Source organism: Desmodus rotundus, chromosome 10 (assembly GCF_022682495.2).
Source record: "Desmodus rotundus isolate HL8 chromosome 10, HLdesRot8A.1, whole genome shotgun sequence".
Classification (NCBI taxonomy): domain Eukaryota; kingdom Metazoa; phylum Chordata; class Mammalia; order Chiroptera; family Phyllostomidae; genus Desmodus; species Desmodus rotundus.
In genome coordinates this window covers 2,349,552-2,361,820 of record NC_071396.1, presented here as the reverse complement: position 1 = coordinate 2,361,820, position 12,269 = coordinate 2,349,552, and the positions used below count along the sequence as shown (strand labels likewise).

The 12,269-nt window shown below is 53.8% G+C and overlaps 1 protein-coding gene across 1 annotated transcript; it reads left to right on the top strand.

Annotated features, from left to right (window-relative positions):
- The first annotated feature begins 2,690 nt into the window (after positions 1-2,690).
- C10H1orf53 (chromosome 10 C1orf53 homolog) lies at positions 2,691-7,465 on the top strand. The gene is made up of 3 exons (XM_024575993.4): positions 2,691-3,110; positions 6,020-6,121; positions 7,347-7,465. Exons 1-3 carry the CDS (start codon positions 2,847-2,849, stop codon positions 7,416-7,418), a joined length of 438 nt encoding a protein of 145 aa, XP_024431761.2. The 5' UTR covers positions 2,691-2,846; the 3' UTR covers positions 7,419-7,465.
- The last annotated feature ends 4,804 nt before the right edge of the window (positions 7,466-12,269 follow it).

The window sequence follows — 12,269 nt, the reverse complement described above, 5'->3', positions numbered from 1 at the left end:
ATAGTAAATACGTTCAAATCTGCATTATTATGAGCACAACATTGAATTTAAATTTGCATATGGAGTGTCGTTGGTACGTATTTGAGGACGAATAATCACTCACTCGTTTCTCCATTCGCAACTTCATTATGTGTTACTGAGTCACAGTTCTGTGCACGAATGCGCAAGATGGGCTGTGGAGATATGAAGATGAAAAGACATGTTCCCTACTGCCTTGTTCATCATCTGTTGGGGAAACACTGCAAAAAAATTATTACATACGTGTACAAACCCAAAGTCGAGCAAATAATTGTGGGAGAGCAAAGGACAGACATCTAGAAGGAAACCAGAGGGACAATGAAAATGTGTGAAATGCTAAACAGTTAAAAATACTGAATACTAAAAGGACTGGGTGGGCAGGAGGCATTTATGGTGCTTTTGCAAGTCTCCCTGTAGTGGACATTTGTGAACTTTGCCCCAGCCTCCCAAGCCCTGGGTGTGCACAGAGCTCCCAGAGCAAGCCCTGATTGGCTTACGTGTAACCTGCACTTGCAAAGATTAGCTCAGGAGTGGACACGGGGTGGGGGGGGAGATGGCTGTTAGGACTTCTGGGGGGCGGGGGGGAGAGCTCCAGGAGTGTCCTGACGAGCCTCTCTCTTTAGCTGGACGAGGATGAGACAGAATGAGCCCTGGGAGCTGTTCGCAGCCATCTTGCACCAATGAGCAAAGAGCCTGCCTGGAAGGGGAGTTAGCACGGGGGAGACTGCGCCCTGGTCCTCTCAGGAGCCCCCAGCCAAGCCAAACTTCAACGCTGCATGAGCAAGTTCCTCTCATTGTAACCAGGCTAAGCCGTGTGGTCTGTACCCTGCGACCTAGAGAGGCCTGCCTGACATGACCGTTTAGGAACTAATGTGCAGGACACCCAGGGAAATGCCTCTCTGTGAGCTTCTCCTCCTCCCCCTTACAGAATAACAAGCATGTGCAGTGTCGACACAAACATCTCAAAGGATGGGGAGGATTATGCAATATACCCAAGGCCATGTTCCGTGCAGCACTGTGGCCCAGAGCCGTTTCCCAGAGGTCGTCTAGATGTCCGTGCATCCCAAATAAAGCGAGGACTTCGTTTCCCGTTCTAAGGTGGAACGCTGTGCCCCGACTGTTATGCAGTGCTGTCTACTGGGAACGGAGAGAATCAGGGGGGACCTGAACACAGGCTGCGTAGAACAAGGGAAAGGTCCAGCATGTGGGAACTTTTTGAAACAAGAGACACAAGGAATGAAAGTTACCCGTGAAATGATACCTTCTCTAAAGTATGGTGATAAAATTAAAGGGGATAATCTAGTCAATGTCTAAATGATACTATAATTACCAAATGTGTGGAAATTATCAGAACCAACATACTTTATCAACTCTTAAGTATAAAGATTTCCAGCTTTGATGAGGTTAGACAGGATGAGTTTTCAAACCTGGGGAGGGAGGAGACAGGGAAAGGTTCTGGTTAATTCAGCAATCTGCCTTACCAAGTGATCTGAAAAGTATTTTTACATCTTTTTTGAAATTGGAAAACTATTACAGACTCACGGGAAGTTGCAAAGATGGTACAGAGAGGCACCTCCACCCAGTGGTACTATAAGTACCACATCCGCATGGCATGTCCACAGCAGGAGCTCACACTGGATGGAACAAGTGTGTGTGTTCCACACCTGACCCCACGTGATCGGAATACTGTGCTACCCTGTTACCCCAAAGGTCTCCCTTGCTCGACCCCTTTACATTCACACCCACCCCTCACCCACCAATATGTTTCTCGTAAAAATACTCCTCCTGGGTAAGATGACTTTATTTTTCTATGCGAACCTGGTCTAGTCTGTTTCACTTCTGTCCCGACCCTTTGCATCAACGTCACGATCTGTTAACAGGTTCTCATCCTCAGTTTTAAAAACAGCGCACTCAGTCTGAACTTCCAGACTTATTTCCTTCATTTGAGAGTTTGGTTTGGGAACACCCCCACCCCCTGTGATTTAGGGTGAATTCCCAGCTTCTTGCTTTGGCTGATCTCCAGTTTGGCCCCACCTTTCCATCCTGGCCCTAAGGGCCTCTCCTTAACCTTGCAGGTCCTCAACTCAGATCACTGAGCAGTAACCTGTCGTGCCAACACGAAGGAAACAGATTTGCAAAACAGGGTTCCAATTTATTGTCACTCTGAGATTCAAAATGGACCCATAGGATTCTTTCAATCAGGACCCACTAAGAAACTCCAGATGTGACGACAGGGTCGCACAGTACACGCAGATGTCCAGAGAGGTGGTGCTGGTCCAAAATCCACCCTTGTCCTCGGTTCTGGAAAACCAAACCCCTATTCCTGAAACCCAGGCTGAGGCGAAAGGGGGATTGGGGCTGGGGGTGGGTGCAGAGAGAGATGTTAATTTCATTCTAACACTCGGCCTCGTGCTCATTTCCTCAAATTCGATTCGTGAGAGTGTCAGGTCAGCTTTCCTCTTCAGGACAGAAATCACCCCTTTCTAGTGCTTGACTGCACGCTGGGTCCTCAATTCAGGCGGGGCCGGCCGCCCACGTGGTCTCTCGCACAGGTCACCTTTGCGTCCCCGGCCCTTTCTGCATACCAGCAAACCTCGGCTCCTCTCATCACTGACAGTTGTGGCGATCATGCGCAGTGTGCATTTGCCATCTCAGAAGAAAAACGGAGGACTGAGAATTCAGGCCCGGAGACTGGAAATGCGCGTCCCCAGCTGCCCACCAGGTCCACGCGGCTTCTTAGGGCTGCCGCTCGGCGGGGGGCGGGGCTGGCGCAGTTGAAGGCGGGGCCAGGACTCGGCGAGGGCGGGGCGGCTCGGCCTGTGGCGGCCATGAAGGCCAGGCAGATCCCAGTGCTCGTGGGTGCGGCGCTCGGGGGACAGCGTCCCGCTGCCCGGCCGCCACGGCCCCTCTGGGTCACAGCAGGGTTCCACCAACACCCCAGCGTCACCCTCTGCTTCGTTTCTGAGCGAGATCGCGGCGGCACCGGGCCCCCCTCGCAGGACAGGCCCGCGGGGGCAGAGAGACTCCCTGTGAGCCAAGAGTTAACCGCGGCAGAGCGACAGATCGCAGACCTGCACGCGGCTGCCTGCACGGTGAGCCCCCGCCCCCGCCCCGCCCCGCCCCGCCCCGCCCCGCCCCGCCCCGCTGCTGGTGCGCCTGCGCTGTGAGGCTCCTCCTATACGCCCCGCCCCCTGCCCCACCCTGCACCCCCCGGAGTCCATGCGCCTGCGCGATGAGACCCGTCTTGGCAGGCCCTCGGGACCGTGGGGTCCGTGCGCCTGCGCGTCCCAGGCTGATTGAGAGGTTGGGGGACTCGGTGTGATCCGACCTCTAGCTGCTGACAACACACACCCTTCCCACCCCTTTTCGCTTGAAAACTGGTCCCAGTTCCTGATTCCGGACTAACAGTTAGCGTTTGTCCTGAGTGTGCGTGTGACCCGTGTCTGATCAGTGCACGAGCTAAATTCCGGCCGTGTGGGACCCATCATCGTGTGTGTGTGTGTGTGTGTGTGTGTGTGTCTTTGTGTCTGCGTGGGTGTTTGTGTTGAGGCACGGGTGTGCAGGAGTTGATGGAGCTGGTAGAGGAGCTGCGAAGTCACCGGGAAAAGTATGTTGTGCGTTTATCTGCATGGTCAGTGAAACGCCCTACCCTCCAATGATTTTAATAATGAGAAGAAAAACAAACCTCTGTTTAATTCATTTCACTTTCGTCACCAGCCTGTCGTCCCTTCCCTCCGCTCTCAGGAGCACAATTTCAAAGGAAACTGTCGCTGCGCATTCACATTCTTCCTGGACAGTCTTGAGCTGTGTTTCCTCCTGTTGGGGGCACTTGACAACTAATTGCTTGTTAGCATCAGTATCAAACTCAGCGTCTCCTATAGCTTCTCGAACTATATGAGTTTAAAGGTAGCATGTTTTTGTACATATATATATATTTTTTTTTATCTCGAGAGAGCAAGTAAGTTCTATAATAACCTATTTAATACATCACGTGGGGCCAGTAGTAGACAGGACCCGTGTTACCGGAGCGGACTGAGCCAAAACACAGCCGTGCGAGCCAGCGGGCCCTGAGCATCCTGCCTGACTCCTTCAGGTGCTGGATCCCAACCCCCAGCCCCCACCCCTGGCATAGAGTCATCAGGGAGTGACTGCTGGCTTTGGATTGTTCTTCCTTTGACTCTTTTTACAGGATTGTGTAACTTCTTCTTGTGCTTCACATAGAAATATAGTAAATATGAATAAAAGTGCTCTTCCTTTCAGTGGGAAGGCCAGTGGCATGTGAAACTAGCTCAGTTGGCCTGGAACAAGAAAGAAGCTTTATCTCACTCAGGGTTTCCGCACTTGTCACAGGCTGACTGACCAGGAGGCCACAGTAAACCCAGCAACAAGCTGGTTGTTTTTCTCCTTCTGCAAACTGAAGGCCCTGCCTCCCAGTGGTCCCTCATACACAGCTCCAGGCCAGTCGCTCCCTTCCCTTCCTCCCTGGGCTGGCCCGCCCCACTGAGCACCTTGCTCCCGTCAACCTTTCAGTGCTTTTGTTCCGTCTCTGCTGTCCCCATTACCTGAGGCTCACCCACTGAAGACGAATGAAGTTTGGGTGGGCAGCCAACGAGCTCCCAGTTTCTCAGTTCACGCGGAAAGGTGGCAAGCAAGAGCAATCTGGGAGGCTGCCAGGTGCCCAGATGATGGCCGTTGGAAGACCCAGGAGTTATAAAAAGTGAAAAGGAGGCTGCTAACAGAGTCTGCTATGTGTTTTGTTTGTTTATCTGTTTTTCGTCTAAGTCTTCAAACATGGACATTGTCAATAAAGTGAGGTCTCCACAGTGGGTCATTTTCGAGTAGTGTTTTCTGCCCCTGGTTTCCTGCCACCCACTGCTGTGGTCCCAGAGGATTTGGGAGGGCCCTGACATGGGCCTCGGGACTTGCTGTCTGGGGCCCTGCTGCCCTGGCTGGGCTTTCCTGGGATGCCTCAGAGGAGGCGAAGACTTGAACTCTAGTTGTCCTTCTGTTCCACACTTCATTCACGGAGCATGTCGGATAAAACCTCGACCACAATAAAATATTCAGCCATGGGAAGACACTCGGAAGAAGGAACACACCCAGAGATGTAAGTTCCATGCCTATTTGAATGAAAAGGCTGTTACAAGTGGTGCAGGGTCACGTGTGGTGAAAGCATTCTATGAAAAAGCAGGAGGAAGCCCCTCTGCAAGGAAAACCTCTGGACTAAAGAACATCATGCTCAAAATCCAACATGGAGATTGCGTGGCTTCCCTTGCCTTCACACCACACGTCCGGGCCGCTTTGGAAACTGTGTTTGAATGCAGGCAGAGTGCGCCTCCTCGGCATCGGAAGGGCTGGCATCAAACTCACAAGAGCAGTGTGTGTTAACATGGTAAAACAGTGCTTTAGTTTTTGCTGAAAACAGAACGAACACTCTTTAAAAAAGAAAAAGAAAGTAGTGTAAAATATTCAATGAGGTCCCACATCACGGAGGTAAAGAAAAGTGTTCAATAATGGCGGAGGTAATACTTTTCTACAGACTGTTGGTTTCGATTAGCGCCTTTTCTGTGCGTTTAAATCATTTTCCACATATTTTAAGCACTGAAATTGCAAGTGCGACTTCTGAGTGAAAGTTCATTTTCAGCCTCTTAAGCTCTTCAAGTCATCGAAATCACCTGTTATTAAACTTGTTACCCAGGAACCGAATGAACCATACCTGGGCCAGGGCTGCGTCGTTACTGGGCATAGAGGGCTTCTTGTTTTCCCATCCACTTCTTGGTTTTTCTCAGACTGTGTATTTCCCCCTCCTGCCCCCTAAGGCTGGATTGTGCATAATGTTGGAATGCATTCGGTCTTTCATGGCAAGGGGTCACCAAAATTTCCGGCAAGACGATTTCATATTGTTTAAAGAATATTTTGTAGAGTTTTGTGAGTAGAACTTAGGATGAGGAGGTACGACGAATGTTGAGATGAATGAGTTGTCCTATTTGTGACTCTCCAGGCCGGCCAGTTGAGCTACCCGGACCCGGCCACTGGATACGTGGTGCTAACACAGCTCGCCCATGTGCGGAGGGGCCGGTGCTGCGGCTCTGCCTGCAGACATGTAAGTAGTCAATTCTCGCCTTAGGCTAGTAGTTCGCAGTGCTTCTGTGACTTTATAAATGCCTGTTATTTGAAAAACAAGTCAAATAAAAAAGCTAAATAGACCTGGAGAGCACTTTTCACAAGCGCCTTTAGCCAAGCACAACGAAGTCCTTAGGACTAACAAGGACCTTTCAAGTTAATGGGACTTGGTAACATTGCACAGTGACCACAGGTCATTGAAATGCTGTGATGTGAAGTCCATGGGAGCTCTTTCTTACAAGGAAACTCGTCACAGGTTTTACACAGGTCGTGTTCAGCAGGTGAATTCAAACAGGGCAGGAAAGGAGACCCAGGATATTACAAACTAGAGGCATTTTTCTTCATTACTAACAATAAATAGACACTTGTCCAGCATTGAGAGGTAGGTTTCCTTTGAATGTTAAGGATTTTCTTTCTTTGTTCCTTTTTCTCCGCTCCCTCCCTCCCTCCCTTCCTTCTCTCTTCTTCCTCCTCTTTTCTCCTCCTTCTCCTCTCTCTTCCCCCACCTCCCTCATTCTCTGTACAGCACTTTTCTACTCGGTCTTTATCCATGACCCCAGCTACCTACCCCCAAACTATCCATTTCCTGAAATGCCTATTTCAGTGGTTTAGATGTGCATGGAGTCAGATAAACTAATTGCTCCTTCCCTATTCTGAGCAAAAAATGCATGGGAATGGATTCTCCACGGTAAATTTTTGAAAGCATACTGTAGTCGGGGAAATTGTTACAGAGGTGAGATTGTGAGCAGATGACACCCTCTGTCCCCAGACCACTTGGACTGTGTTTTAGAGCAAGAAGGTTTTCCTGTAACTGACCCACTGCGTAACTAAGGCGTAGACACTAAGTCTGTGCATTTGAAAAAGCAAGCCTTCACTTCGACGTATGCTCCTCCCTGCACCGTTTGCTGTTTCTAATGAAGTGCATAAGAGTTTTGCATATACTGGGGACTTGGGGACTTTCCAAGAGTGAGTTATTGACAGTAAAATCTTAAAGTCAGAAGGATGCTTTTAGGAAGGGATTCTTGGACCCTAGTCGGGAGCATTTGTCAGAGTTCTCATTGTTCTCCTCTGAATCCGCAGGGCCTGATACATCAGCGGGCCTTGGGGACCTGGGGGCCATCCCTTCCTTTCACTGTGAGCAGCACCGCACTTTCCAAGATGACTGCTGAGTAACTCAGTAATAATCTGTGTTCTTTCTTCCGCAGTGTCCGTATGGTCAAGTCAATGTTAAAGATCCAGCGAAGAGGAAGCAATTCAATTCCTGTTTTTACGTTTGACAAGAATTTCATCTCTGGTCCTCATTAAACCTTATGTTAAAAAATCAGCACCCAAACCCAGAATTGTTCTCTGCTCTGAGCGCCTGAGCACCAGGTCCGTCATAAGTATGCGTATTAAAAGGACATCAGCACAATGAAAAAAGCTAGCAAATGCTGCGGTATGGATAGTTATTTTTCTCTTCTTTTTTCTTTCTGCCTCCCTCATTATCAGACACATATGTTGAAGAAAGAAAATAATGAATGTTCCATTAAATAAAGAGTAGCAACCCGGTGACACTGGTACCTCCTGAATTTTCTTGTGGCCTCTGTACCCCCTACTGTTTCCTCCGCGGGGTCAGCAGCCCAGCGGAGGGGCTGGCGGATGGGAGCATTTGGAGACATACGCCATTTTATTTATATCTTGAGCTCTGAGGAGGTTGACACAATGCTGTATTGCTCAGCACCTGAGTGGCCAAGAAGTGCCATAAACGCTCTCATCTTCCATCTGTTCCCTCAATGAAAACTAAATCACTCTCACTTGGGGGTCAGGCCACTTAAGATGCCTTGATGAAAGCATTCTTTCTTCTCTCCCCCACATTTCACTCCTCCATTCCCTGTGCATCTCCCAGGCGAATCTCTCTTTCCTCCCCTTCCAGCCATGGCTGGGTACACACCCCTCCCCCACCCCCACGCATCATCTCCAACCTGGGCCCGGGCCTCACGGGACTGTTCTTTGGGGACTTCTGTCTGCACACCTCCTCTGCTTCCTGCTGAGGACCTAGACCCTGGGAGGCCTGTCCTTGCCCACCAAAGGCTGGCTGTACCCAGAGTGGGTCCTCAGCCTGTTCTCCAGTGGGATCTGAAAGGTTCTTGAACACCCAGGGGTCTGCCTTGGTCTCTGCCTGTGGCCCCAGGAAGGACCTTAAGGAGCCAAAAAGGGTCTGTGCCTTCTGTCGTGTTCAACTCCAAAGGAGAGCCCTTCTGAACCGTAAAATAAGTGAAAAGAAGCCCCATTAGGTTCTACTACTTCTGCTGATTGTGACTTCTGTGGCTCGTGTTACATCAAATATTACACTGCTTCCCCGATGTGGCCTTCTGGTGCCCCAGTGTTTGCTGGTGCCCTCTCTGTGTGCCCTGTGAGGTCTCCGTGGCCCGTGTCGCCCTCTCCGGAAGGGCTGTGGTGGCACAGGAGGAGGGTTCAGCACGGTGATCCAGGAGGCTGCAGCTGTCTTTCCCTGGGAAGGGTGGTAGACCCCTGGTAGGCGATCTCCTTTCCATTCCCTGGGGCAAGGAGCAACTCTTTTTTCGGGTTGGGGAGGTGTGCGGGGAGGCTGCTTCCTTTCACAGTCCCAAGAGGGAGAAGAGAAAAAAGCAGAATCCAAAAAGCCCATCTTTCTGGAGACATGAGAAAGGAGACAGGATATTCATTTTGAAAGGCAGCCCCCTACCTAAGAATAATGGTGTTTTGGAGAAGCCCCTTGGCAGATGGAAATAACCTGGGGGGACTCCGCCCTCCTAGCAGGCTCTTTCCCAGAGCGTTTCCTGCGGGGAGCAGAGCCCAAGAAGCAGGGAGTCCGGATGCCCATCACCGAGGACCCTTATGTGGGACGCTTTGACTCTTGCTGGCAGAGCCTCAAGCCTTCCTGGCAACAGGGCAAAGGAGCCTCTGCCGCTGCTGGCAGCCGCGGTCGCGGTGGGGGTGCGGGGGTGGGGCGATCTCACTCTCTCCTGCTTCTGCAACGGGAGCCGGAGCCGAGGTCTGCAGTTCTCTGTGGTTCTGGGGAGATGCTTGTGAACCACACGTCGGAGGTGGCGCGGGTGGGGGGCTCCCACAGTAAACACGATATGGCCACATAAACGGGCCTCCCCGCAAGAGGGTTAGCCATATTGTATTGGCACTTTGTAAAGTAAACATTCAGGTTTCTAACTGGCTGTGTGTATCCGAACACGCGCGGGGGCCCAGAAAGACAGGCTTCCTGGTCTCAGGCGGCTCTGGGGCTGCTCCCCTTCCCAGGTTTCTGGAGACTCCTGCCGCCAGGCGCCATAAATCAAGGGGGATTGATGTCTAGACTGTTTCTAGCACCGAAAAACCACAAGGAAGCTGGGGGATCTTGCTGTGGGGTTTACGGGGTGGGGGTGGGGATAGGCTGTTCCCCTCCTGACCAAGGGCGCTGCCCTCTCTGGGTCTTCCAGCAGGTGGATTACATGCCCCCCTCCCCAAAAAAGCCAGGCTTAAACAAAAAAATAACCCCCCAGCACCCGCGGAGAAGCCACGGACTCCCAAACGGTGCGTATTTGGAACATGAGGGGCCTGGAGAAGAAAGGGAGATGCCCCCTGGGCCCCGCACGGGGCTTTGTTCCACCGCAGCCCCCCTTATCCAAAGGCGCTCGCGAGGTCCGCTCCGCGCGCGCGGCCCCCCCGCCCCCCGCCAGGCACCCGCGCCGCGGAGATCAATCTGGGGAGGGGGCTGGGCAGCGGCTCCGCTCCAGGCCCGCGGCAATTCGCACGGGGCCTTCCTGGCAGCCCTCTGCGACCTCTCTGTCCCCGGCTGGCCCAGAAGTCCCCCTGACTGCCTGCCAACGCCAGCCGTGTCGCCTTCTCCACGTCGGAGCAAAGGCTTGAGTGGGGGGACCGCACACCTACCTGCCCACGGAGGGGGGGGGGACTTAAAACTCGGGGCAATTGTTTTCACTTCCTGGCAACAGTTCAAAGGTCCTTCTGCCCAGACTATCATCTCGGCTCAGGAAAAAAAGAAAGGCATATTTACGTGTGTGGTGGGGGGGGGGGGCGATGTCGGCACCCAAAACGCCTCGGTGGGCAGCCTGATCTCTACAAGAGGCTGTGGAAGGACCTGCCGCTTTTCAGTTAGGGGTCGGGGGTCCCTGGGATGCCCAGCCTACCCAGGCGCTTTGGACGCCCTGCCTTCGCGGGAGCACCCCGCGCTGAGGAGACCCGCGTCCCCACTAACGGTTTCAAGGTTAATCTCAAGACCCAAAACGGCCAGACTCGCGGAGCCCCCTTCCTGAGACTCCGGGTGTAAAAGCCCGTGAACCCGGCATCCTGGCTGTAGGGGGATATTGGGAGGTTCCTGACGGCTTCATCTTCCCACCCGAAATTTGTATTCTAAAGTGTGCGCAGCGTGTGGTTCAGTGCGCGCGCCTGTGTGCGCGCGCGCCTGTGTGCAGAATGTATGTATTTACCATATACTGGAAATAGTTCGCCACCCAAAAAAGGAGGCAGAGAGAGCTGCTTAGGACAGAGATGAACAAGAACACCTAAGCGATTTCGGGTGCGTGTCGCCATCCACCCGCCCACCCGATGGCCTCGACAGCGACCATAGCAACCGAACCCGCCAGGCTTGTTCCCTCGCTGGCTGCGAGAACGGACCGAGATGCGGGAGAAGGGGGGTGTTATCGAGGAGAGAAGAAGCTAAGGAGGCTGGGATGGGAGGGGAAAGTCGGGATGAGGGGACCTTAGAAGGTGAACTAGCGGACTAGTTGTCTGGTGAGACTGGTTGGGAAAGCCAAGTGATCGGGTCGGATCGAGAGAGGCACTCTGTCCGGGTTCCCCGAGCCACGTTCGGGATTGGGGGCGGGAAGAGGAAGCCAGAGGGCTTGGCCTCGTGGCTCCTGCCGAATCCATCGCCACCCCCAAACTGTACAGCTGTGCTGGCGGCCGGCAAAGAGGTGGGTCCACCCCTGCGCAGCCCCACTTGCCCCACATCGAGTGTTGTTATCGCACGCGGCTCGTAGGCGCGCGGGTGTCCCCAGCTCACCGCGCCGTGGACGAACGCACAGCGGAGGAGCCGCTGTAGGGACACGGGGAGGGGCGGGCAGGGAGGGTGGCATCGTCACCCGGACCGCATCCTGAAGCGGCCAATCTCGCTGCTCACATCCCCTGCCCCAGCCGCGCGGGAGCCTCTCAGTGATCCCGCGCCCCCATCTGCCGCTGCCAGGGCGCGCTGGGTTGGGGAGTGGGTAAATCATCGGCCAGAGGCCGGGTTCTCCGACCGCTTCCCCGTGGCCTGAGCGCGCCGGGGGCTGCTGGGGCGACGCAGATCCTCGGGCACCCGAGACCAGGTAACACGCCGGACTCCTCCGGTCCAGGATCTGTAAGTCCGTCTGCCCCCAGGCTCGACTCCCCGGGTTTGAGTCGGTCCACCGCTCCCCCCACCCCCGCGAAAGTTAATAGCCATCTCCACCTCCTTGCCTTCGGCCAGCGCGCAGACCCCCGACAACGCCCCGCTGAGCGCAAATCGCACCCTAAAGAGCTGGGTTTCCGCGCCCCGCCCGGAGCGCTGAGTGATGAAGGACCTGGGGGGCGGGGGCTGGGGGGCTGGAATGTGCGGTGATCAATCAATGGCTTGGCCCAGCTCCCCGCACCAGCTACCGCCCCTCGCCGTCTAGGCAGGCTCGGCTGCCGGCGGCATCTGTTAGGTGGGAGCTCGGGGGAGGGCCACGGCGGGCTGGGGACCGGAGCCCAGGGCGCGCCGCCGGACTTCAGCCCCCTGCGGCGCCCAAACCTCAAGATGCTGGGGCTTTATGAGGTTCTGTAACGGCGAGGCCTCCATTAACACCTCCCCGGATTATTGAGAGGTGGAAGGGCGGGACTCAGACTCAGAGAGCTTCTCCGGGCTCCGGCCCGGGGGTCCATCTTCCCACTCCACCTCCTCCCCTTCTCGAGCTGGAAGCATAAACAGAAAATAAAAGACAGGTGGAGAGAGCTGCCGGTCAGAGGTGAGGGATGAGAGAGAGAGAGAGAAAGATTCCCATCCAACGGCTCATGAGGTTTATTTATTTGGATTAACAGAGGAACCCTCGGGAGACCTGGGGACCGGCCAGCACCTCCGGCCACCGCCTCCCGCCCTCCCT

Coding starts and splice junctions, on each gene's coding strand:
- C10H1orf53 (XM_024575993.4), top strand. CDS start 2,847: ATGAAGGCCAGGCAGATCCCAGTGCTCGTGGGTGCGGCGCTCGGGGGA. Junction 3,111..6,019: donor TGCACGCGGCTGCCTGCACG/GTGAGCCCCCGC, acceptor GTGACTCTCCAG/GCCGGCCAGTTGAGCTACCC. Junction 6,122..7,346: donor GCGGCTCTGCCTGCAGACAT/GTAAGTAGTCAA, acceptor TTTCTTCCGCAG/TGTCCGTATGGTCAAGTCAA.